This window comes from Coenobita brevimanus, chromosome 14, assembly GCF_032717465.1.
Source record: "Coenobita brevimanus isolate Jiangsu-jjx chromosome 14, ASM3271746v2, whole genome shotgun sequence".
In the NCBI taxonomy this organism is placed as follows: Eukaryota; Metazoa; Arthropoda; class Malacostraca; order Decapoda; family Coenobitidae; genus Coenobita; species Coenobita brevimanus.
Genome location: NC_136967.1, coordinates 30804320 through 30831365, shown reverse-complemented (window position 1 = coordinate 30831365; position 27046 = coordinate 30804320). Strand labels below are relative to the sequence as shown.

At 41.3% G+C, this 27046-nt stretch overlaps 1 protein-coding gene and 1 pseudogene across 1 annotated transcript in view; one reads left to right on the top strand and one right to left on the bottom strand.

Moving 5' to 3' along the window:
• LOC145389633 (uncharacterized) overlaps positions 1-27046 on the bottom strand; it is a 430407-nt gene that overhangs the window by 327990 nt on the left and 75371 nt on the right. Inside the window, exon 2 of the mRNA XM_080264871.1 lies at positions 10461-10655. Coding sequence (XP_080120997.1) covers positions 10461-10655 — 195 coding nt within the window. The remainder of the gene's footprint in view (positions 1-10460; positions 10656-27046) is intronic.
• Positions 12825-12943, top strand: LOC145390454 (5S ribosomal RNA; annotated as a pseudogene).

Here is a 27046-nt window from a genome sequence, read left to right as displayed (position 1 = left end):
TTTTGTTCTATCATTACTTCTCTTTGTCCATTTGCTCCATTCTTTACCACTTTGTTTTTTTGCTATCATACACTTTTTGTTGAACCAGTCATTTCTCCATTTCTTTTTCCCACTAGCTTTTAGCACATACTTCTCCACACCCGTATTATAGAAGTCTAGAAAGATATCCCACTTCTGTATCGCTCTTGTCTTCCAGAAATCTCACCAATCCGCTTCTTTGATAAATTTTCTCAGTCCTGTAAAGTTTGCTTTTCCAGTCCAGTAAAGTTTGCTTTCCCAAAGTTGTATCTTCTATGCCAAAACAGCTCATTTCTTGTCTCCTCATTTCCTTCTATCATTTGGAACTCTATCACTACATGATCACTTTTTCCTATAGGACACAGACATTTCAGGGATTCAATTGCGTCAAGTTCTTTGGTTAGAATTATATCTAGTTTTGCTGGTGTGTCCTCCCCACTACATCTTGTCTCTGTCTATTTGGAACTCTATCACCACATGATCACTTTTTCCTATAGGACACAGATATTTCAGGGATTCAATTGCATCAGGTTCTTTGGTTAGAATTAAATCTAGTTTTGCTGATGTGTCCTCCCCACTACATCTTGTCTCTTCTTTGACCCACTGGGTCATTACATTAACTATTGCTCTATTTAATAGTATACTGTCCCATGAATCTTCACTACTCCTGAGTCCCACTCCACCAATTTACCTCTTTACAAATGAAGTCACCCATCAGGATTATGTTGTTGCTTCTCTTAATCACTTTCTGTAGGTATCTTACCATGTCCAACAACATCTGATATGGTAAATGTGCCACAGGAGACGCACTTGCCCGAAGGAGACGCACTTGAACAAAAAAAACTTCCACATACAGGGGATGAATAGATGGAAGCAAAAGTAGTGTGCCAAAACATTCGTTAACCATCGCCTGAGAGTCTCATGCGGTATCATCATCTTATTTTCCTATGGTACAACTTGAGGTCATGTGAAAGAAAGTGCGTTTTTCAAAAGATTTCTTACAGAAATCTTAAGAATTTCACTTTTTTTAAGGCCGATTTTCTCACATTTCCCTAATACAGTCTTCTTTTCTGTTGTTGCTGGTGCACTGTGCATGGCTTGAAGAATACCACTGCATGACCAGAAGAGTTGTACCTGCATGCCTGAAGGGAGGGGAGGGTGCATCTCCATAGGTACTGTAAAAAGAGGTGATGTCTTGTGCAGACACAATTTTCTGAGGTGGAGCCAGAGGGTCATAAAGCTCACTGGTAGAATGCCAACCCTACCTCTATGTCTGGTATAAATAAGGTTGGGTTTCCTTCACCACGGACGGAGTTACCACCTTGAGAACAAGGGGGGTAGAACAGTACCTATGGAGACGCACTGCATAATGCTTATAGAGACGCGCGTGTGCTTAGGGTGGCCTGATTGAGTCTCCTTAGGGCGTTGTAAATAAACTCTTCTAATAAGTGAAATGCACGGTCCCCTCACTGTTTAATCATACTAACCTTTTACTTCTTTCCAGGCGCATGAAATCTGATCATTATACAGCTAGAGCATGATTAAAAACTATTTCAAGTGCACCTAAAAACAGAATCGTTTGAAGGGCTTTATTTTCCCATCTGCCATAACAGTATCAATCACCTCTTACTTTCAAAAGCAATTTAAGCCAAGGAACAACTAGGCCTATGCCAATTCTCAGAAAGTCTTTACTTTTTTTTGTGTCTCAGTACAGCTTTAGTTTAGTTTTGCTTCAGCATATAATCAAAAGTTGTTGATAAATGATTGGTGTATCACTTCCCTGCATCATTTAAAGTCTTATGTTTGCATCCTACATGGAACCAATGCAGGAATTGAATAATTTGAGATACATTGTGGCTTTTTTTTAAATTTTGATTTATATACTGCAAATCTCAATTACTTCTGCTGACTAAGCATTGGAAGCTTACAGTCTAAGGTAGCATTCTTTGTTTCTTGCTTTCTAGCAGCTATAGAAGTTATAATTTGGCACTTTTTTTTTTTTTTAAACACTACTGCATCTCCTTAAGTCAAGGGGCGTCTGATTAGGGTTTTTATGTCCTAATGAGACGCATGTCTTATATGCATTCTACTCTTAAACAGTAAATAATAAAAGAAAAAATGATCATATTTTTTGAAAATATAACCTTTTAGCTATTTATCCCCCCTGCCCCCAATATCTAATCTGGTACAGGCTGACAACAACAAAGCGATGACAAAAAAAGGTGCGAAAAAATGCGTCTGCATTGGGCAGTCTACCCTATTCCTCCTCATTTCATGCCCTTGTCTTGATGTGGACATATGCTACTATGACATCTCTCTTGCCTTTCCCTCTGGTTTCTATTACCATATTTATCACTTCTCCATACCTTCTCCCAGTTCCACACTACCCACATTTAGGCTGTTTTTCACTGATATCATCACTCCCTCCTCCTCCCATTTTTTCTTTTCCATCTCTTCTTCATATTTTGTATTTCCCATCTCCCATTTGGATTTCAGTATTCTCTCTTAGTTTGGTCTCTACTAAGCAAATAATATCTGGCTTATTTACCCTCAAGAAATCGTCTATTTCTAGCCTTACTGAGATAAGACCATCTATATTAGCATATGCCACTTCCAATCTTCTTGCATTGTTTTTTATTCTGTCCTTCTCTCTCCTTCTCTCCTTTAGTATCACGTCCTCAATTTCTGATCCATAACTCTCTAAAAGAACTGTCTTCTCTTCCTCCGTTCTCTAGTCATATTTTTCCTTCGCTTCCTTAACAAGTTCCTTTATTTTAGCTTTCTCTTCCTCATTTGCATCTCTCCTTATCCAGATGTTTTTAAATCCTTCCTTATCTGCAAAATTTCCAAGTCTTGATGATTACCTCATTTACTGGGACCTGAGATTGAAATTTTACTTTTAGCAGCCTTGTCCCTCCCTCCACATACAGAATTTTCCCAGACTAACCACTTCTTCAATCTCCTCTTGGGCTTCTTCATTTCCTTCCATAACTACTGATACTATTTTCTTTGCCCTTCTCAGTTCTTCCCTTTCTCTTTCTGACCTCATTGACAACAGTTTTTCTTTCAAACCTGAAATAATCACGCACCTTTTCTTGTCTCCTGCATCACTGACAAGTAATTCTTTACAGTACCCTCACCACTTCCTTCTCCACCTATTACTGGTTTTCCTTTCTCTGTTATTCAAAAATCTCCTTAAGACTTATTTTATCTTCCTGTTGAGTTTTCTTCAACCCCTTGTGGTGTTCTTGGATTTCCCTGATATGTTCCTCATGAATCTTATTTTTGTGAAGTTTACATTTCATCTTGTCCCTTTCCTCCTCAACCCTCTTATTTTCCCATTTAAGCTGTATTACTTCACATGTGGTTAATTCATTACCTGCTTATATTTCTGACAGATTTCTCTCCTGGTCAACATTTGTGTGAGCAGATGCTCTCTAACTTATTTCTCAGTTCCTTGATCAATCTCTCCTATTCCGAGATTCGTTCTTGTAAATCATTAATTATTGTCCAAGATTGTGTGCAACACATATTTTAGGAAAAGAGACAGTAGGTTAATTACGTATGAGTCTGGGGGAAATAGCAGTCAGATGGATTATTTCCTGGTTAGGAGGGCCGATAGGAGGTTAGTGAGGGATGTTAAAGTTATAGGAAGTGAGGAGTGTGTGCAGCAGCACAAACTACTGATTTGTGATATGGTGCTTAAAGAACGAGCGATGAAAAAGAGGACTTATGTACCTAGGAGGAAAATATGGAAGCTGAAAAACCAAGTACAATACCAAGGGATGCCTTCTATAGCAAGTTGAGGAGAGTGGTGGCTGAACAGGAAGCTGTAGATGAGGCATTAGTGAACAGCACAGAGCCCTCAAGAACAATCTCTTGAGAGTTACTGATGTAACATGTGGTTGGACAAGAGGACCACCAAGACATAAAGTAACCTGGTGGTGGGATGAGGGTGTAGAAGCTGCAGTTAAGGAGAAACGAAGGCTTTTCCGGGAATGGAAGAAGGGTGGTAGCAAAGAGGAATATTTGGCTGTCAAGCGTATGGCTAGAAGAGAGGTATACAGGGCAAAGTCTGAGTCACAGAGACTTTTACTTGATAACCTAAATCATAGGGAAAGGAAAAATATGATATTTAGGGTGGCAGGTCAGGTGAAGAGGGATAATCGGGATATTATAGGTGAGCAGTGTGTGAAGAATGATGAAGGAAGGGTAGTGGTGAACAGTGAGGATAATACAGATGCATGGAGAAAGCATTATAACCAGTTGTTGAATGAGGGGTTTGACTGGGACAGAGAAGGTTTGGAGCCAGCAGATCCAGTGTCTGGCCCTTGGCCTTTGACTGATGCTGCTACTGTGTGTGAGACAACAGGCAGGATGAAGGTGGGGAAGGCAGCAGGTGTGTCTGGGTTGACTGCCGAAATGTTGAAGGCCTCAGGCGATATAGGGGTGAAGTTAGTCACTGACCTGATAAATAGGATTATTTTTGAGTGTGTTGCCCCAGATGAGTGGCTGAAGAGTGTAATTGTAAATGTTTATAAAGGGAAGGGTGATGCCCTGGAAAAAGGAAATTATAGAGGTATAAAGCTTTTAGATCAGATAATGAAGGTAATGGAGAGAGTTTTAGAAGGTATGATAAAAGAAAGAGTGAATATTGATGAGATGCAGTTTGGGTTCATGCCAGGTAGGGGGACCACTGATGCCATATTCATTGTTCGACAGCTTCAGGAAAAATATATTGGTAGAAGGGATCTTTATTTTGTTCTTGTTGATTTGGAAAAGGCCTTTGACAGAGTCCCTAGAGAGGTGGTGAAGTGGGCAATGAGGAAGCTTGGCTTGGAGGAGTGGCTGGTTAGGGTGGTTATGGTTATGTATGTGGGTGCTCACACCCAGGTAAGAGTGAATGGGGATTTGAGTGATGGGTTTTCCGTGAATGTTGGTGTGCATCAGGGGTCAGTTTTGAGTCCCATGTTGTTTATCATGGTACTTGAAGCCCTTTAATGTGACTTTAGAAACGGACTCCCGTGGGAGTTGTTGTATGCTGATGATTTGGTGTTGATTGCAGAGAATGAAAAGGAGGCAGACGAAAGGTTTAGGGAGTGGAGAGATGGTATGGGGCACAAGGGCTTAAGGGTAAATGCAGATAAAACAAAAGTGATGATATCTAGGGTTGGTGGCGGTACTGTCAAAGACGAGGGAGAGTGGCCATGTGCAGTTTGCTACAAGCGCGTGGGAAGTAATTCCATCTTGTGCGGTGTTTGTGATAAATGGGTGCATAAGAGAGTGGTATCAGAGGTAGACTGCGAGATAATGCTGATTTTATGTGTACGGCGTGTCGGGGAGAGCAGGTGGAGATTGTCAGACTTGAAAGAATTGAACTTGCTAGTGAATCTCTTGAGTGTGTGGAAGAGTTTTGTTATTTGGGAGACATGTTGTGTGCTGGAGGTGGGGCTGGAGCTAGCTCTGTGGCTAGGGTGAGAAGTGGTTGGAAGAAGTTCAGGGAGCTCTTGCCTCTCCTGACATTGAGAGGACTCTCCCTACGTGCTAAGGGGTCTTTGTATGCAGCATGTATTAGGAGTGTAATGCTGTATGGTAGTGAGACCTGGGCAGTGAAAGAGGAGGATATTCACCGGCTCAGACGTACAGAAATGACAATGATTAGGTGGATGTGTAGTGCGTCCCTGCGTCCAAGGACTGGGGGGGGGGGGGGGGCTGGGTTCACGATGGAAGAGTTGAGAGGTAGGGTGGGACTGGAGTGTATTGGTGTTTGATGAGAGGTAGATTGAGATGGTTTGGACACGTGGAGAGGATGGGGGATGATAATTGCGTGAGGAAGGTTAGAAGTGTTAATATTGGGGGTGGGGTTACGAGGGGTAGACCGAGAAAGACATGGAACGAGGTCATTAAGTGTGACCTCAGGGTTAAGGGACTGAAGAGGGAGGCTGCAGTGGATCGTGCAGCATGGAGAGCCGCCAGTAGATGACCAAGGCCAAAGCATGCAAGCATGTTGGAGCCTTTAAAAACGAAACGAAACGATGCGACGGCCTGTCTCCTAGGCATTCTTCTCAGCCATTTTCTCCACGCTTGTTACTCTTGTTTGGTTCAGTTTGACACTTCCATGGTTTTGGTCTTCACTGGAGAAACCCGCGAATTCACCACCACTGGATGTAAACAATGGACTGTTTCTCTCCACCATGGTGCAATCATACAAAATTTAACACCGTTGCTGTGTTTTACTCCTATTTGACTGACACCTCTGGCTTATTTTCACTGAAATGAGATGGGATCACCACTCATACATTCAATTCGCATATTCACAATAGGCATGCTTCCTTTTCGCTGCCAACTTTGCGTTATTTTCCCACGATCATCATGGAGCTCTGCTGCTGATGACGTCCTCTCACGCACTCTCTCTCTCTCTCTCGTGTGTGTGTGTGTTCTTACCTAATTGTATCTTTACAGGAATGAGTCAAGCTCGTACTGTCCCGTGTCTTAAACCATATTTATCATACATATCCTTAAATTTGTGAATTGTTTTGGCACACACTATTTCATTCAGTAGTGCATTCCATTGATCAATTGCTCTGTTTGGGAAACTGAATTTCCTTACGTCTTTATCACCTCTCTTCTTATGCAATTTTTTGCAGTGTCCTCTTGCTGATGCTTCTCCATATGTTAAGTATCATTTATGTCTATTTTCTTCTTTCCTGATATGCATTTATATAGCATTATCATGTCACCTCTTTTCCTTCTCTCCTGTAGTGTTGGTAGATTCAGTTTATTTAGTCTTTCTTCGTAGCTTAGGTCCTTTAAGCTTGGTATCCATCTTGTAGCGGCCCTTTGAACTTTTTCAATCTTGTCTATGTGCTTTTTGAGATGAGGACTCCAGACTACTGATGCATATTCCACGGTTGGTCTAATGAATGATGTTATTATCCTTCTTAGCATGTCTTCATTTATGTATGTGAATGCTATTCTCATATTTGCAAGCAGTGTATACATGTCCCGTACCTTCTCGATGATGTGGTCAGCTGGAGATAGTCTGTTATTGATAATCACACCTAGGTCTTTCTCTCTTTCTGATGTGTATAGGGTTTTATTTTCTAACTTATAATCCCAATCAGGTCTTTTTCCACTTTTACCAAACTTGATTACATGACACTTGTCAACATTGAATTCCATTTGCCATGTACTACTCCATTCATGAAGTTTATTTAATTCTTCTTGTAGCTCTTTACAAGAGTCTGTGTTAGTAATTCTCCTTTGTATTTTTGCATCATCTGCAAACATATTCAGATAGCTCTCATTTCCAGTGTTACTGTTTATATCATTTATATACACTAAAAACATGATTGGTGCCAGCACTGAACCCTGTGGTACTCCACTAGTCACTTATTTCCATGATGAGTAGTTTCCTCTTAGTACTGTTCTCATTTCTCTTTTTATGAGAAAGTCTTGCATCCAACAAAACACTTTGCCTCGAATTCCTCCTTGATGGTACAGTTTCCATAAAAGTCTTTGGTGTGGTACTGTGTCAAAAGCTTTCTTGAAATCTAAATAGATACTGTCCACCCATCCTTCCCTTTCCTGTATTGTGTTTGTTACTCTGTCATAGTAGCTCAACAGATTAGTAACACATGATTTTCCTTTTCTGAAACCAAACTGTCTTTCTGTTATCATACTGTGTTCTTCTAGATGATTTACCCAAGCTTTTCTTATAAGTTTTTCTAATACCTTGCTTACAACACTGGTCAGTGATACTGGTCGGTAGTTGAGTGGATTTTGTCTATTTCCTTTCTTGAATAAGGGGACAATATTTGCTTTTTTCCAAATATCAGGTAGTTTACCTTGACTCAAGGATTTCTTGAAAATTAAAAATAATGGTTTACATAACTCCTTTGCACATTCTCGTAATACCCAACATGAAATTTCATCAGGACCACTTGCTTTTCCTCTGTCTAATCTACTTAACTCCTCCTGTAATACTTTTTCTGCTATTTGTATATCTGGTAGTATGTGTGGACATGCGTGTTCCACATAGTCCCTCTCAAAATTTTTTTCTTCTGTAAAAACTAATTGGAAATTCTTATTTAGTGCTTCACAAATATCTTTCTCTTGTGTATAAGTGATTCCCTCATCCGTAATGGATTGTATTATATCTTTTACTTTAGTTTTGCTTCTGATATTGCTGTAAAACAGCTTTGGTTGATCACTACTTTTATTTATTATATCCTCCTCAAACTGTTTTTGGGCTTCCCTCCTTATTCTTGTATAGTTGTTTCTTGCCTGTTTGTAATTATTATACGCCCTTTCACTATTGTGTCTTCTGTATCTATTCCACAACAAATCTCTTCTTTCTTTTGATTTTTTACATTCTGTATTGAACCATTTCTGTATTTTCTTATCTGCTTCTTTGTGCTGTGGGATGTACTTCTGGACTCCTATTTCATAAAATTCACAAAATTTTTTATATACAGCATTTAAATCTTGTCCTCTAAGCTCATTTTCCCAATCAACTTCTAAGAAATACTTCTTTAGGTCTTGATAATTTCCCTTTTTATAGTTTAGGCTCTTTTTGTAACTATCATTGCTGTTTACTATGTCATATGCTATCCTGAAGTTATAATTTAGTACTGCATGATCGCTTTTGCCGAGTGGAGGGTGATATATTAAACTGTCAAAATCATTTTCTTGCCTTGTAAATATTAGATCTAGCACTGAAGGTACATCAAATCCTCTTTTTCTGGTGGTTTCCCTCACATGTTGCGTTAAGAAAAACTCTTGTACGAGATCCATGAGCTTTTGGTCCCAACAGCTTTCTTGGCTATTTATATCTAGAGTATTCCAATTTATATTTGTATTGAAGTGTGTGTGTGTGTGTGTGTGTGTGTGTGTGAACAAAATAAACAACGAGCCAATGCATAAGGGCTGGGGTTGCTGTTGTTTACGATGTTGTTTTAGTCTCAACATTGTAATGCATTTTTTTCTTGCTGCAGTGTGCTGACAATTACATAATTTTTACATATCCTAATGTTTTATGTTTATGAAATAGTAATGTGACCAAGTGTTTTAAGTATGAGGTCAGCCCGAGATGTAATTGCCAGTTAAGAATGACAGGTGGGGTTCGAGGGTTGGGTGGGGTTGGAGGGTTGGGTAGGGGTATTAGGAAGGGTTGGAAACTGGGGTAGAGGCAGGTGAAATTTATTTCCTCCCCCCTCCCCTCTTCCCTGAGTATACAGGGGCAGGAAGTGGGCACCCTGACGAGAAATTAATGTTTAAGAATAAACTGTATCAATACTGTATTGTATTTTATACTTGATTTTTATCGTTTTACTCATGGGAAAGTTTTTAGAATAGAGGGTTTAGACAGACAGTAACACAACATCCTGCTTGGTGCCAAATGTTGAGATTATGAGGGGTACTGTTCAATATCCAGCGTTGGCAATGGCTGAATTACAATGGATAATTGAGAGTTCACTGTAATTTTATTTTGTCTTTTGTTGGCAGACTACATTTTTTTAAGTTTTGGGTTGGGGCTGTAATACATCTTCACTATTTCTTAAGATACTTGTAGGGGAAACTACTTCAAAAACCAACAAAACTGTTACCTGATGATTGTCACAAATACACATACCTGTCAGATATTGGGGTATGCATGTACAGGTATAAGTGCAAACCAATAAAGTTGACCCTTTGAAGAATTTCAATGACAGGCATACTATATAAGCTGAATAAGCATGGTAGGTGAGGGGCACTCACCATCCACTCAGTCGATGTAGTGCTGCTCTCGGATGACTGCCCTTTCCTCTCAGCCTTCCTTCCTCTTCTTTGCTTCCTACATTCTTTCCTCTTCCTTCTGTCTACAGGTGACTCTACACTTAGTGACATGCCAAATGGTTTCCTGTACACCATGAGACCATTTCCTATGCTGGGTGGTAACCATAGAACCAAATTATAGTGCCTGGTGGTTTAGTGGGTAATTAAGGCACTCCAATTGGACTGAGCCTGGACAGGTTTACATCCAAGGGATGGTTGAAATTTATTGCTCATGTAATGCCACCCAGGGATGAGTGAGGCTGGTCACTCTCATCTTAAATGTCAGGACCAACTTGCCTAGCCCAAGGCTCCTACGCTCCTTGTGGGGCAACAGAGGACTGAATGATGAATGAATGAATGAATGAACAGGCATACACATTATACTGGTAGCAGCAGCTGTACTTGTAACCCCAAGTTCATCTGCATGTGAACCCAATAGATTGCAGGCTGATGCTGCCCACACTTCTGCAGTCCATGATCCCTCTTCCTGGGAACACGGAGGGAAATGAGGGGCATCTGCATAACCAGGCAGTGGGACCATCCAACTATCTGTGCCACCATTCGAAGGTACCTCTCTCCAGCACCACACATTATGCACAATTAAAAAGCTTAAGCAGGAAACTCACCTTTTCATCTTGCTGGAGTTTGTTCTTTTCGTGTCTCTTTTTCCGCTTTTCTCGTATCTGTTCCTTTTGCCGTTTCAATTCCTCCACAACTTCTTTCTTCTTAGCCTCGGCCACCTGCCGTCCAGTGCTCAAGCTGCCTGTATCTGGTGCTTCATCTTCGCTCTCATCGTCATCTAACTGCTTCTTCTGATTATCCTGTGTGTAAACCACAGAGTAGTATAATGCATATTTTCTTACACCAATATAATAATATCAAATAGTCAGAAAAACTTACTATAGCTGTGGGACACAATCTAACAGAGCATATATGCTCATCTTGAATTTTAAACATTTCAAGATCTGGATGATGCTAGGGAAATGTTATGGGATCAAAGAGATATGCATTAGTTGGTAACACATTTACCGAGGGATTAAATGTTCTACTTTCTCGCAGAAAGCCATGATAGCAGAGGGGAGGGGAACCCTATGAAGGTACAGAACAAAGTAAAGGCATGTACAGAATGGATCAGCACATGAGATCATGATAATACTATAGTGGCAGGCTTGTAATTGGCAGGTATAAATGATGACAATGGCAATAGTCAGTGTATATACGGCAGTAAAGTACTAGTAAGGATCACATTGATGGGATATGTAATTAGAACAGATGGAATGAATGAAGAAGGAATAGGTTTACTGATGAATAGTGGATGGAGAAGGTGAGTTATCATAAATGTATAAAAAGCTGCTCCATCTTGGTCTGACAATCCCTGTGTTGCAGCTACTACAGTGCTGTCCAAGCAAAAACATGATATGATCAGTGTTTCATATTGTATCGTATCATATCTGTACATACAGTATTTATATCTGTCTTGTGCTGTAAATCATCAGGCAAATGCCGATTAATATCAGTATCAGTGTCAGAGGAGAAAAATTATCCGATAATCAGAATTGTATAGGGAGTTGCTGGGTAATAATGAAAAATAACTAATGTTTGTTTTATCCAATGACCCTAGACTCTAGCACTTGCTTCTCCACCATCTTAGATGGAAACTAACGCGGTACTGATAATTATTTTTCAAAGAAAGGAAAGCTTGGGATCAAGGCGTCGCTCATTAGGGTGGTTATGGCCATGTACCATATGCAGGTGCTCGCACCCAGGTAAAGGTGAATGGAGGTTTGAGTGATGAGTATTCTGTGAATATTGCAGTGCACCAGGGATCGGTTTTGACCCCCTTGTTGTCTCTTATGGTACTTGAAGCCCTCTCACATGACTTCAGAAATGGACTCCTGTGGGAGATGTTGTATGCTGATGATTTGTGCAGAGACTGAAAGGGAGGCAGAGGAAAGATTTAGGAAGTGGAAAGACAGTATGGGGCACAAAGGATTAAAAGTAAATGCAGATAAATCAAAAGTGATGGTATCTAAGGCTAGTGATGGTACTCTCAAAGATGAGGGAGAGAGGTCATGTGTGATATGCCACAAGGGCATGGGAAGTAACTCCATCTTGTGCCGTGTCTGTGATAAGTGGGTGCATAAGACATGTAGTGGTATTAGGTAGACTGCGAGATAATGCTGCTTTCGTATGTGCAGTGTGTCTGAGAGAACATGTGGAGATTGTTAAGCATGAAAGGACTGAACTTGCTGGTGAGTCTTTAGAGTGTGTGGATGAGTTCTGTTATTTGGGAGACATGTTATGTGTTGCAGGTGGGGCTGGAGCTAGCTCTGTGGCTAGAGTGAGGAGTGGTCGAAAGAAGTTCAGGGAGCTGTTGCCTCTCCTGACACTGACAGGGCTCTCCCTCCATGCTAAGGGATCATTGTATCCAGCATGTGTCAGGAGTGTAATGCTGTATGGTAGTGAGACCTGGGCAGTAAAAGAAGGGGATATTAGCAGACTCAAACATACAGAAATGACAATGATGAGGTGGATGTGTCAATGAGTCCCTGAATGTGAGGCCTGGGGGAGCCAGGTTTTCGATGGACGAGTTGAGGGGTAGGATGGGACTGGATTGTATTAGTGTTGTGATGAGAGGCAGATTGCAATGGTTTGGCCATGTGGAGAGGATGGGGGATGATAACTGGGTGCAGGAAGTAAGAAGTGTTAATGTTATGGGTAGGGATCCAAGAGGTAGACCAAATAAGACCTGGGATGAGGTCATTGAGTGTGACCTCAGGGATAAGGGACTGTACTGTATAGGGAAGCTGCCAGAGATTGAGCGGCATGGGGAGCCGCCATTAGGTGACCATGGCTGACACATGCAAGCATATTGGAGCCTTCAAAAAAGAACGAACGAAGGAACGAAAGATACGGTCTTATCCCATATACTACTGACGGTCTTAAATGGTAAAATGCTTGAACTAAAATATACAAAATATCTAAACCATGCCAACGGCCATACCACACTGAGTACACCGCTTCTCGTCCAATCAGGGAAGTTAAGCAACGTTGGGTCTGGTTAGTACTTGGATGGGTGACCGCCTGGGAACACCAGATGCTGTTGGCATAACATTCTCCCTACATGTCAAGTGGGGTTGGTGGAGGATTAGTGCCCCTCCCTGTAAAACAATTAACTCTAAGCCCTTGGCCACCCCGTTTGGGATACATGGCATCTGGCAATGAAAAAAAAAAAAAAAATGAATCTAAACCATAATATTATATCAGTGGTTAGAATGAAGCTCAACACAAATACCTAAACAGCAGTTTTCTGTTCAAGAGTTGTGGTGGACTGGTATGAACCTGCACATGTGACAGTACACATACACACACTTGCAGTGTTCCAACAATGGTATGACTTAGGCTTAATGTTTACTTTCAATGGTACAAGAGCTGTGAACAGAAATTCAGTTTCTTTCCATTTTTTCTCTTAATCTTTGGTAAAAGGTTTACAAATAATACACCTCTCCCCCAATATTCAACAGGGATGCATTCCATAAAAAGTAGTTGAATAATGAATTCATCGAATAATGAACCAATTTTTCCCATGTGATTGTTAAGAAATAAGGGAGTTAGGTTCCTGACCACCTTCATCATTCAAAACGTATTAAATAACGATGGAAAAAATACCAATAAATATGAATGAAAGTGACACAGGGATTTCAGCTGTTTTCTTACGGACCTACGTTCGCAAGGAAATATAATCCAGTACTACATACATCTTAGATGACTGACATGTTCGATCAAAAAAATATTGGAGAACAAACAAAATAACCTACTTAGCAAAATTATAGAAAGCCGCCTGAACACCTTCGATAGCATGTTTTTTTGCCGATCCTGCCAACCAAACAAATTCAAATGTATACAATTTAAAACCATAAATAGCAGTGGAAGCCTAGCTGGAAGTGCTGAAACCTAACTGGGGGGCTTCATCCCCAGGACCCCTCCCAATGATTAAAACCAATCTAACCTAATGCAAAATAAGCTGTGCATTACGTAAAGCTGGCGCCAAAACAGTACAGTGCATTAAGAGCGTTCGTAATCATTGGCACAATCGTCACCTGACCATATGATGACAAAACACTCACTCAGGTTGGTGAGCACATGACTGCACTTGACAGGGGTCTTGAGTGGAACCATGGAGATGCTGTAGTACTCCACATGGTTAAATGAAAATGCAGACGGATGGAGAGGCAACCAATCAGTAGGGCAGAGTGCAAGAGACTGTGGCATCTCAGCCAGTCTGTCTGGCAGTGCGCAGTTTGAATTGTCGAAATGGTGGGGATAACCATGTCGAACAACGAAAAAGGGTCTAGATTTTAAATTGTCGAAACAACGAATTGTCGAATAACAAGGGCTTGGTGCATACACAACTTAACCCCTTCTTTACCAAGCACCATGTCCGGCGCTGGCAGTCACCCCCCCCCCCCACACCAAGTTGTCATGCAACATTTTTGGTGCATCGAGGGTTGGGGGTAATTCATCATCATGTCCAAGCTAATAACTCTGTGTTATTTTTTTTTAACCTCAGTGATCTGATAAACCCCAAAAGACTGTGCCAAAAAAAATAAAAATATTACATATTTTTTATTTTTCATAAATTTTGTTAAAATATACATACATATATAACTAATAAATATTTAAGCTTGAAAACAGTAACATGCACAGTTTATACATGTATTTAGAAGAATGAATGAAGTGAAGAAAAAATGATGGATGAGGGGAAATACTGATGTAAAAGGAAAAGAATACAAGTGCAGAAGTATAAAAGTAAAGAAATAAATGGAAGAGAAAAAGAAGGGATAGTAAGAAAAAGACGAAAGAGAGGAATGCGTGTGGTTTACTGGTCATGCCAGACCTGGTAATGTTCAGCTGAACATTAAGAAACACACTGTACTCACTTTCAGTTACATCAACCCATCTCCCATCCATGAAATTCCTCTTGCTTTTTGCTGGGTTCTCAATGAAAAATTTGTCTGCACATATGTTTGTCCAAGAACAAATGTTTTGCACTCTTTTGTCATAAACAACATGAAACAATCAATTGCACTGTAGAGGTGATTTTCATTTTGATGAATTACTTCTGGATGCACATTTGGAAAATCTTCCACCACATTCAGCAAATCATTTGGTCTTCTGTCTGAAAAAGGGTCAATCAGTAACCTGAATGCCTGAGGAGTTGAATAGGAGTCAGAACTCAAGGCAGACACACTCGACACAACTTTCACTGTCGTCTGTGTTTCCACCCTCACTCTCTTCTGGCTCATACAATGGATCATCATCACTTTCCTCAGACAAACACTCATTATCAGATTCATCCAAATCACTGTCTAAAATTTAGGAGGATTTTGCCCTCCATTTAGGAATGGAGGGCAAAATCCTCCTCCTCATCACTTGACGACATGTTTCCGTATAACGGAGGTCTGTGGTGGGGTTTAGCGCAGAGTACACATTCCCTCCATGGCCGCAGACTCACTAAATCATCATTCACAAATTTACTTGAAAAATAGTCGCAGACTCACAGGGGAGTCGTGAGTGGTGGGAAGGCCGACGATCTGGTTGGTGCTTGAGAAATTACGTCATATATGCAGTCGACAATTAGTCAAAACTAATGAGGTTTCATGACGTATGTATGACATAATAATGTTACCACTGGTCAAGAAAAAAGAAGTGTTACCATACAGTCCAGCTTTTTCCGCAGCTGAAAACCACATGGAAGGATTATAACAGCCATACCAAGGCAGCAAAGTCGTGCAGACAACCATGATGTTTGGAAGTACATGTGTACTTCAAAAATTTTCTTGGTACACATGTACTGTTAAATGCATTTCAGTAAAGAAGGGGTTAATTAAAGCTTTCTTTGAATTTAACCCATTCCGTGCCGTGTCTGTATATATAAGGACAAACCAAGAGTGTCAAAATTACTAAAATGTATACAGTACATACATACTCATAGTGTTGTACCCTAAATTGCCAAGTCATATATATATGAACAGGGTTTTTCGCACATTTGTGAAAATTTGTTTGAGTCTGCCCATCATGTGACAGAAAATGGGATGACTGACATCCCTCCTCCTTTCCCATGCCTTATACCAATATACAGTACCCTCATGTCCAATACATGTTATTCCAGTACCATTCGCATCCAGTATGATAAGCAAGAAAAATTAAATAATTAATACGGATCCGTTGGGCTAGTATGGATCGGCCATGCAAAGTGGGCCAAATCCAAGGAGTTCTTCTCTAGTACTGACGTGCTGCATCCAGTACTACCACTACTATTCAGGTGCACACTAGAAGATGGCCAACACTGAGGAACATTTCCCTAGTACTGCCGTGCCAGTTCCAGGTACAACTTCTTCATGACTCATAACATGTGCCAATCAAGTTGCAGTATTGCTGTCACATGAACGCACCCCGGCTTCTGTTTTTGTCAACAACGACGAAGATGTGTCAGTGTGTGATTATAAGGGATTTATAAGGCACGCTGAGACAGAGAGGCCTCCTCAGGATCCTCAAGGCCCTCCTCCAGGAGGTCAGTAAGACCTCCTACAGCCTCAGAAACCCCTCCTCCTTCCCCTACAAGCCCATCATCACTCACCTTAAAGGTTGGTAAAATCTTAATTTTGTCAAAATGTAGTTAAGTTGAATTTGGGGGGGACTTTTTCAAGGCCTGTCTGACACTACACATTTTTCCCAGAAGGTTTGTTGTTTGTCCAGTACAGATTAAGTTCAGTACGGTAGTGCTGTCTGACAAAAATACCATCCTGGACGTGAGAGTACTATAATAATAATAATAATAATAATAATAATAATTAAAAAAGTGAATGTGAAAATACGCAAAATTAGCACGGAACCACAACTTCCCATCACCATAGTTTTGACTATGGCTGAATTACATATACCAGGTTGTTTCCATACTACAAATATGCCATGCAACCACCTACTCTACACCAAAAAAAAAAAAAAAAGAAAAAGAAAAAGAAAAAAAAAATCTATCCACACCAGCCACTGACGGTATCTGAAAGTAGTCATCTGATGCAAATCTGGGTTATGTCATTCTGCCAAAGATCTTGTGCTTACTCCCGACTTCCATTCGAAGTTCGAGAACTTCCAAATGATAACTAACTGACAGCGATGTGTAAATAGTATACGTAATGAAAGTAAGTTAGGTACATGTAAGTAACTAGACGTAAATCATGAAATCAAGAAATGTAAGGAAAATAACATGAGAAATGTGTGATTTACCGTAACTAATGTGACTACATGCAGCATGAGTACTCCTTATGCCTTATGTGAGTGTTTATAGTGCCTTATAATACAGTACAGGCAAGTCCCGGTTAACAAGCAATCGTTTAGCGAGAATTCATTAATACCCTACATGGTTTGGAATTTGCACCACCGCCTGTTTAACAAACACGTAAAAATCCACAATTACGAGAATCGAGACAAGGGTCACACCACAGCTGTCCACTGTGTTTACCTTGGCAGCTAGGAAACAAGTCTCACACCATCTCTGCAAGCCTCTTCCCGCCTTGTCTTCATAAACATTCTTCCGGCCAAGTCTGTCCAGTCAAGGTCAGTCTTCTAAGCAATCCATTCTGGAGGAGTTGGGCCTTTGATTCTCCCACCAGCCTCTCGCCACCGCACCCTCTCAGGCCTCGGAGAGAGAAAACAAGCCAGCCGAGTGATGGTGGAGCACAGATGGCATACGTCACGGAAGACACTCAAACTCAAGTAAGACATCCAACTACTTGTTGAATATGTTTTTCTTCCATTTTCTAATGCTGTTTGGTGTATCATCCTCTTGTATTATCCCCTTATTCCAGCTTAAAATGATCAGAAAGTAATTTTTGGTGGATTTGGGGGAGGTTGCTCAGAGGCCTTGCTCCCTAACCCTATTTTTCCCATAAGCTCTTCACTTCAATTAACAAGAATTCGGATAATGAGCAAAATCCTTGCTCCCAATTAGCTCATAAGATCGGGACCCGCCTGGAGAAAAAAAAAAAAAAACGTAAAATTCACATGGAACCCCAACTTCCCATCATCAGAGTTTCAACTGTGGCTGCATTACGTAAACCAACTTGCGTTTTCACACTACAAGCATTATATGCATCCACCCACTCCACACCAAACTGGACTATCTATCCATATCAGCCATTGGCGGTATCTGAAAGTAGCCATCTGATGCAAATCGAAGTGTGCTGGACTAAAATACCTGTTATCAGGTGGAAAACTGCCAAGTGAGCACTTTTACTATCACTAGGCTTATTCTGGCCTTTTTTTTAGGTCTATTCATGAAAAAAAAAAAAAAAAAAAAAAAAAAAAAAAAAAAAAAAATGAAAATGTCTGACATTCTAGATAACTTTGCCGCAAAGACCCTCAACAATCTAGGCACAAAAGCCCACAAAGGCTCCAGCACCAAACGGGTTAAGGTATTTTGTGCTAAACTCACTAGTTACTTGCAAATTTCAATTCAGTTTAGTGAATGTGAAAAATGCTAGTACTTAAAAAAAATATATAATAACATTTTAATTTACACTGAAGTATAACAATTCTTTTAGCTTTTTTATTTATTTTTTTATTATTAAGAAACTATAAACTTAAAAGTGTACTATACTTTTAAATTTTAAAATGTTATTAACATACACAAAGACTCACAAGTAACGTCTTTGCTTCTGGTCAAATAATAGGAACATAAAGCACATACCGCAACTTTTGTGCCTTCCTAAAAGTACACAACATTCTGTCATTAGACAAACAATATATATTTAACATTTAGCTTAAAAATCTAAGCCAGATCTTACAAATTAACCATATACGAAAAGCACGATATACGTAAGCATCTGGCCATTACCCAAATAATAAAACAGCATTTATACTTGAAGTTACCACTTGTAAAATCTTGGCTGGCCAACCATTAGCCACAAAATGAAATAACATCTATATTTTAAGGCACGTAACATTATGGCCATCAGCCAATTCAGTCCAGACCAGCCTACAGTTAGTGCTTTAATCCCAAAGATTGAATTTAACACACTAGTGATCATGACCTGTTCCTCATATCTACCGTGATTAAAACCGCTTTCCATGAAATAAAGCATGAATGGCTAAGTTCAGCGTATACCATCCACATACACAGGTACTGTAGTGTACTGTAGTGTCTCTCATTACACACAATAAAAATGTAATGCTCTTCTAGATTTAAAGATAGTCCTAAGTACTGAATACAGTAAACCCTTCATATGTCAAACTCTATTGGGCTCTAGGGTAGTTTGACTTATCGCATTTTCCGACTAATCAGAAATAATCGCAAAAAAATATAAATTACCATCCACAATAGTTGCAAATTAAATGTGATTATTTGTTTATTAACACTAAATTAAAGGAGCATTTATAAAGCAATACAAATAAAAATCAAAACAATTTGGTGCATGTCACAGGCTAGGCTAGGATAGGAGGTTGCACGGCCTAGCCTATGTTAGGTTAGGCTAGACAGATAGAGTTGGGGAAGTACTGTGAATCTTTGAACACAAACCAACAGTGTAGTCTGATAGCATGCATAAAGCAATTGAAATGAACAATAGAAAATAGTTCAGTGCATTTCTATCTATCTATCTATTGCCAGATGCCATACTCCCATAAGGGGTGGCCATTTGACTTTGAGTTAGTTGTTTTACGGGGAGGGACACTAACCCTCCACCAACCCACTTGTTGACACGTAGGGAACACGTATGGTTTGGGTATATGGTTACCACCCAGCATTGTAAATGGTTTCTTGGCTTACAGGAAACCATTTGGCTTGTCACTCAATGTAAAGCCACCTATAAAGGAAAGAAGAGCAATAAGAAGTGACAGGAAAGATGGGAGAAATAGGAAGAGAGGAGGGTAGGCACAGAAAAAGAATGATACAGACTAAGGGAGAAGTAGGCAGCACTACATCAAGTGAGTGGATAATGGTCGCCACCACCTACCACAAGCAGTGCATTTCATTTCTTAAATTTGTGGATGTCTCTCCAAAGAGCTTTCTTAGGTTAGGCAGCTCGTGTTGGAGATGGAGGCGGAGAGGTGCAACAATCATTTAACCCTCTCAGGCACAGTCACGTGATTGGCGTGACATGTGGATTTTCTCAATTTGTTCAGTCACTCGAATTGCGTTCCTAAGCACAAAAAAAATTAGACAAAAATTAAGTTTCTGGTGAAATAGAGTCAAATTTTGATGCATTGTAGCAAGTACAGCGCTTTCTAATGGTAAGGCATTGGCAACACTGAGCTGCCTCATAGGGCCTAGCACGTAGTGATATGCCTCAGTCTCTTCCAAGCACCAAGGCAGTGGGTTGCGTTGTGTCTTCAGTCCCTTTAAACTCCTACTAATTCTCCCCCTCCTTCCTGAGCCAAAGCCCCTATGGACTCAGTGTGATAATGCAATATTTATGAGCATATTTGTATGTGATACTGTCGATGGAACAGATATATGTCACGAAAAGGAATTGTGTCCGTTATGAAGTGTTAGGCTTACGAACCGATAAGCGTGTTCACTGTGGCGGGGTTTCGCCTCTCGCCCTACCCAAGGCCCAAGGCATGATTACAAATACGTATATAATGAAGCCAATGCCTAAAGTGTATTTTGTGTGAAAGATATTGTGGCTGGCTTGGTGAAAGTATGGAACCATAGTGTGGAATGGGGCAGGCATCACGTACAGTTTTTAGAGTCGGGAAGGAAGAATTAGAGGTGTTTAGTGATGGAGTTATTGTGATTCTGATAGTGAAAATGTGTATGGAATTGTGTGAAATATACGTCAAACATGCTGCGGGTGTTCGTGAAGGAGTGTGGTGTGTGCCAATACAATAGAATCGAAGTGTTCACAGAGAAATATTTCATGCATTCAGTGACTCAGCTAAAACAAAGTGCAAGTGTCAGAGACAAAAAATATGCCACAGCCACATATACATATGTATGTCGTGCAGTGAATGTTCGTGGAGAAATCTATTGCGTGGATCGCATGTGTCTTAGGCAAATGTATCGAAAGGAGAGAAGAAAATATGTCACAGCCACAGATACACACACACACGCACACACACTCACCCACACCCACATGCACATGCACACGCTCACCCACATGCACATGCACACGCTCACCCACACGCACACGCTCACACACTACATAACTCCTCATCTTCAAGCTACTGCCAGCATCTCAACACCTCTGGAGGAAGTGAGTTATCCGTATTTTGTTCTGCATATTGACCTATTTCCATAGTTCAATATTTTTTACACAAATAAATAATGTTTTTTACATACACACATATGAGATGGAAGAAAGTTCAGCTTCTTTGTCAGAACCTAGCAAAAAGACTAGTGGTCATGTCGAGTTTCTGACAGCACTATCAAAAACCTTATGATATTTTATTTGTATACTTTGAGTAAAAAAAGAAAATAATAAAACGTAACGAGCGAAAATATGTAGCCGTGGGTGAGGTAGGGAAAGAGTGTTTTTTATCTCGCGTGCGGGTGGGGAAAAGTATTCTATGCTATTCGAGCCAAGGACACTCTTGCTGGGTATAATAATGATATAGGAGGTGTCCCCAAGCATAGTTATGTATGCTGGTGCATTATGACAAGCGAAGGAGTGAGGTAGAAAGTCTGTGCCCACAAGTATTATACTCGTTTCGTTTCATTTCGTTTTTAAAGGCTTCAACATGCTTGCATGTGTCGGCCTTGGTCACCTAATAGCGGCTCTCCATGCTACACGATCCACTGCAGCCTCCCTGTCCAATTCCCTTAACCCTGAGGTCACACTTAATGACCTCGTTCCATGTCTTTCTCGGTCTACCTCTCGTAACCCCACCCCCAATATTAACACTTCTAACCTTCCTCACCCAATTATCATCCCCCATCCTCTCCACATGTCTCAATCATCTCAATCTACCTCTCCTCATCACAACACCAATACACTCCAGTCTCATCCTACCTCTCAACCCTTCCATTGTGAACCCAGCCCCCCCAGACCCTGGATGCAGGGACGCACTACACATCCACCTAATCATTGTCATTTCTGTACGTCTGAGCCGGTGAATATCCTCCTCCTTCACTGACCAGGGCTCACTACCATACAGCATTACACTCCTAACACATGCTGCATACAAAGACCCCTTAGCACGTAGGGAGAGTCCTCTCCATATCAGGAGAGGCAAGAGCTCCCTGAACTTCTTCCAACCACTTCTCACCCTAGCTCCAGCCCCACCTCCAGCACACAACATGTCTCGCAAATAACTAAGCTCTTCCACACACTCAAGAGATTCACCAGCAAGTTCAATTCTTTCACGTCTAACAATCTCCACCTGCTCTCCCCGTCACGCCGTACATATAAAATCAGCATTATCTTGCAGTCTACCTCTGATACCACTACATCTCTTATGCACCCATTTATCACAAACACCACACAAGATGGAATTAGCCCACGCCCTTGCGGCAAACTGCACATGGCCACTCTCCCTTGTCTTTGGCAGTACCGCCACCAACCCTAGATATCATCACTTTTGTTTTATCTGCATTTACCCTTAAGCCCTTGTGCCCCATACCATCTCTCCACTTCCTAAACCTTTCCTCTGCCTCCCTTTCGTTCTCTGCAATCAAAACCAAATCATCAGCATACAACAACTCCCACGGGAGTCCATTTCTAAAGTCACGTGAAACGGCTTCAAGTACCATGATAAACAACATGGGACTCAAAACTGACCCCTGATGCACACCAACATTCACGGAAAACCCATCACTCAAATCTCCATTCACTCTTACCTGGGTGTGAGCACCCACATACATAACCATAACCACCCTAACCAGCCACTCCTCCAAGCCAAGTTTCCTCATTGCCCACTTCACCACCTCTCTAGGGACTCTGTCAAAGGCCTTTTCCAAATCAACAAAACCAAAATACAGATCCCTTCTCCTACCAACATATTTTTCCTGAAGCTGTTGAACAATGAATATGGCATCAGTGGTCCCCCTACCTGGCATAAACCCAAACTGCATCTCATCAATATTCACTCTTTCTTTTATCATACCTTCTAAAACTCTCTCCATTACCTTCATTATCTGATCTAAAAGCTTTATACCTCTATAATTTCCTCTTTCCAGGGCATCACCCTTCCCTTTATACACATTTACAATTACACTCTTCAGCCAATCATCTGGGACAACACACTCGTAAACAATCCTATTTATCAAGTCAGTGACTAACTTCATCCCTATATCGCCTGAGGCCTTCACCATTTCGGCACTCAACCCAGACACACCTGCTGCCTTCCCCATCTTCATCCTGCCTGTTGCCTCACTCACAGTAGCAGCATCAATCAAAAGCCAAGGGTCAGACACTGGAGCTGCTGGCTCCAAACCTTCTCTGTCCCAGTCAAACTCCTCATTCATCAACCAGTTATAATGCTCTCTCCATGCATCTGTATTATCCTCACTGTTCACCACTACCTTTCTTCATCATTCTTCACACACTGCTCACCTATAATATCCCGATTATCCCTCTTCACCTGACCTGCCACCCTAAATATCATATTTTTCCTTTCCCTATGATTTAGGTTATCAAGTAAAAGTCTCTGTGACTCAGACTTTTCCCTATATACCTCTCTTCTAGCCATACGCTTGGCAGCCAAATATTCCTCTTTGCTACCACCCTTCTTCCATTCCCGGAAAAGCCTTCTTTTCTCCTTAATTGCAGCTTCTACACCCTCATCCCACCACCAAGTTACTTTATGTCTTGGTGGTCCTCTTGTCCAACCACATGTTACATCGGTAACTCTCAAGAGATTGTTCTTGAGGGCTCTGTACTGTTCATTAACGCCTCTATCTACAGCTCCCTGTTCAGCCACCACTCTCCTCAACTCGCTATAGAAGGCATCCCTTACTATTTCATTTTTCAGCTTCCATATTTTCCTCCTAGGCACATAAGTCTTTTTTTTCATCACTCGTTCTTTAAGCACCATATCACAAATCAGTAGTTTGTGCTGCTGCATACACTCCTCACATCCTATAACTTTAACATCCCTCACTAACCTCCTATCGGCCCTCCTAACCAGAAAATTATCTATCTGACTGCTATTTCCCCCAGACTCATACATAATTAACCTACTGTCTCTTTTCCTAAAACATGTGTTGCACACAATCATGTCCGTTGCCTCACCAAACTCGAGTATCCTTTTCCCTTCTGCATTCCTTATACCATATGCACATCCCCCATGTACTCCTTCATAACCTTGTGCTGCTTCACCTACATGACCATTTAAGTCCCCTCCCAAAACCACTATCTCATCATCCCGCATACCACCCACTACATGTATTAAATCATCCCAAAATCTATCTTTCTCTACTTCATCCAATCCTGCCTGTGGAGCACATGCCGATATAATCGCAGCTATTCTTCTAACGAACAGAATTTTCACTACCAATATCCTATCGTTTACTCTCATTACATTCATAACATGTTCCACCCATTTCTCTACAACCATCACACCAACGCCTCCATATCCATCTGTCCCTTACCAAAACAACTTATAGCAACAGTCCTTCCCAACAATCTTTCTGGCTGATCCACCCCTGTACCGGACTTCCTGCAAACACACCACATCCACCCACCTCCTACTAAATGCCTCAACGACTTCCCCTGCTCTTCCCCTCACACTTCCCACATTCCATGAACCCACCCTCATCCCCTTGGGTGATTTACTGTCCTCAGGCTTGCTTTGAAACTTTTTCTTGTGTTTTATCATATTCAGTATTAATAAAGGGGGATAGACACACCACAGGCCCCACTCACTGCACAGTCCCAGGTCCAGGCAATACTGTAAATAATATTTGTTTTCCACATAACTTATAATTCTTTTCATAGTCTACACACTCTTGGTGTTTTTCCTCGCACACTCAACGCACTACCATTCTCTCTTTTCGAACGGCAAGATTTTTGCGCCGTGTCATTTCACTTAGTATATTTTCTCGCACACACACACATATACATACGTAACTTATTTTATTTCACCTACTATTATAACATCACTACCATTAGTTTCTTATCAAATTACACTTACTTATGAGATAATTATCTATCTATCTATCTATAGCCCGACGCCCTAATCCTACGAAGGGTGGCCGCAGACAAAACGCCTCCAAGTCGCTCTGTCACCCACCATTTGACTACCCTACCCCCAACTCACTCCCCCCTCCCTCATATACCTCTCAACTCCATCCCTCCACCTCATCCTCGGTCTACCCCTCCCTCCACCTCACCTATATACACCCTCTTAGTCAGTCTTTCATTCTCCATTCTCTCCACATGTCCAAACCACCTCAGTGTATTTCTCCTAATCTTCTCAACCACATCCATATCCACCCCACAACGTTCCTTCACTTCTTCATTCGTCAACCTGTCCCTCCATGTCACTCCACATGCTCCTCTCAAGTAACTCATTTCCACTGCTCTCACTCTTGACTTGTTCCCCTCTTGCAAGGTCCACACCTCGCTTCCATACGTCAGGGTAGGGATCACAATACTATCGTGCAGTGACTTCTTAACTTCCATACTCACCTCCCTATTTCTCATCACTGCTTTCAGTGAACCAACAACCTTCCTTCCCTGTTGTACCCTTTCACGCACTTCATCCCCCAAAGTTCCATCCTTACTCATCACACTACCCAAGTACTTGAATGCACTCACATTTTCCATATCCTCACCATCCAACCTCACTGTACATTCTGTGACTTCATTCCCCTCAAACACCATAACTTTACTTTTGTTTACACTAACTTTCAGCTTCCTCCTCCTACACACTGTCCCAAATTCATTCACCAAACCTTGCAACTCCCATTCATCTTCACTCAGCAATACTTTATCATCAGCAAACAGCAACACTGGAATCTTCAAAATCTCACCCCCATTCATTAAAGCCACCCCCACATCCACTGCCCTACCTTGCACCTCCTTTACAACCCCATCCATGTATATATTAAACAGCCATGGAGACATCACACAACCCTGTTTCAGTCCCACATTGAGATCAAAGAACTCACTTAGCTCACCATCCACTCGCACTGTAGCCCTAGCTCCTTTGTACATACTCTTCACAGTACTCAACAATTTCCCCTCCATTCCATATATTCTTAATACCTTCCACATACCTTGCTTATCTCTTCTGTCATAAGCTTTCTCTAAGTCCATGAAGGCAGCATACACTTTCTTTCTCTTCTCTAGATACTTCTCCACCAAACATCTTAGAACAAAAATCAGATCTACACATCCTTTTCCCTTCCTAAATACCCCTTCTTCTTCTCCAATTAGCTCCTCTGTCATATGTCTAACCCTATCAATGGATATTCTACCATATATTTTACCAGTCACACTAAGAAGGCAAATACCCCTATGGTTACCACATACTTCTCTCTCCCCTTATTATCATTACATAGTATTTACAAATATATTCGTCTTTTCGCACTCTTCTTTTGTTCAGTTAGTAGTGGAGGAGGGTGTGATATTCCTCAAAGCAGGGAATGATGCATAGACCCACGTCACACTGAACACACTTGTAGAGTGAGTCCTTCCACTGTGTACGGGTTCTGATGGTGCTGTGTTGACACACATGGCAGCATCATTGCACATTCCTGTGTGTTTCTGTGGCACGGACCATGCTGAGGAAGTGATGGCCAGTGAGTTGCATGGGGGTGTCACTGCTGTGGGGTTGACGAGAAGCCAAACAATCATGCTCATGGGTACCGATGAGTTCCCTGCACATTTCTCTGATGAATGCCTCGAAGGTTTCGCTGGTTCCCACTGTATTGGCATGGAGGATGTGGGCATTCAGGACCGTGATATCAAGAAGATAAAAGAACAACTTCTTGTACCATTTCATCGTGGGCCTGGCACAGTCAACACTGGATATCATGGCATCTGACTGGTCGACTAGCCTCATACTGATGCCGTATTCAAGGATGGCTTCAGGCTTCCACAATGGAATCCAATTCTCGCTCTGATAGACAATGGACTTCGTGCGGTGCATCAGAGGGCGGTGCACAGTAGAGAGAAGGTTGACTTCTCAGTTGTGGCACCAGGCTATGGCGAGGATATTATTGGCCTTATAAAACACCAACTCCTTCTTCGCCAGCTTCTGGCCCGCG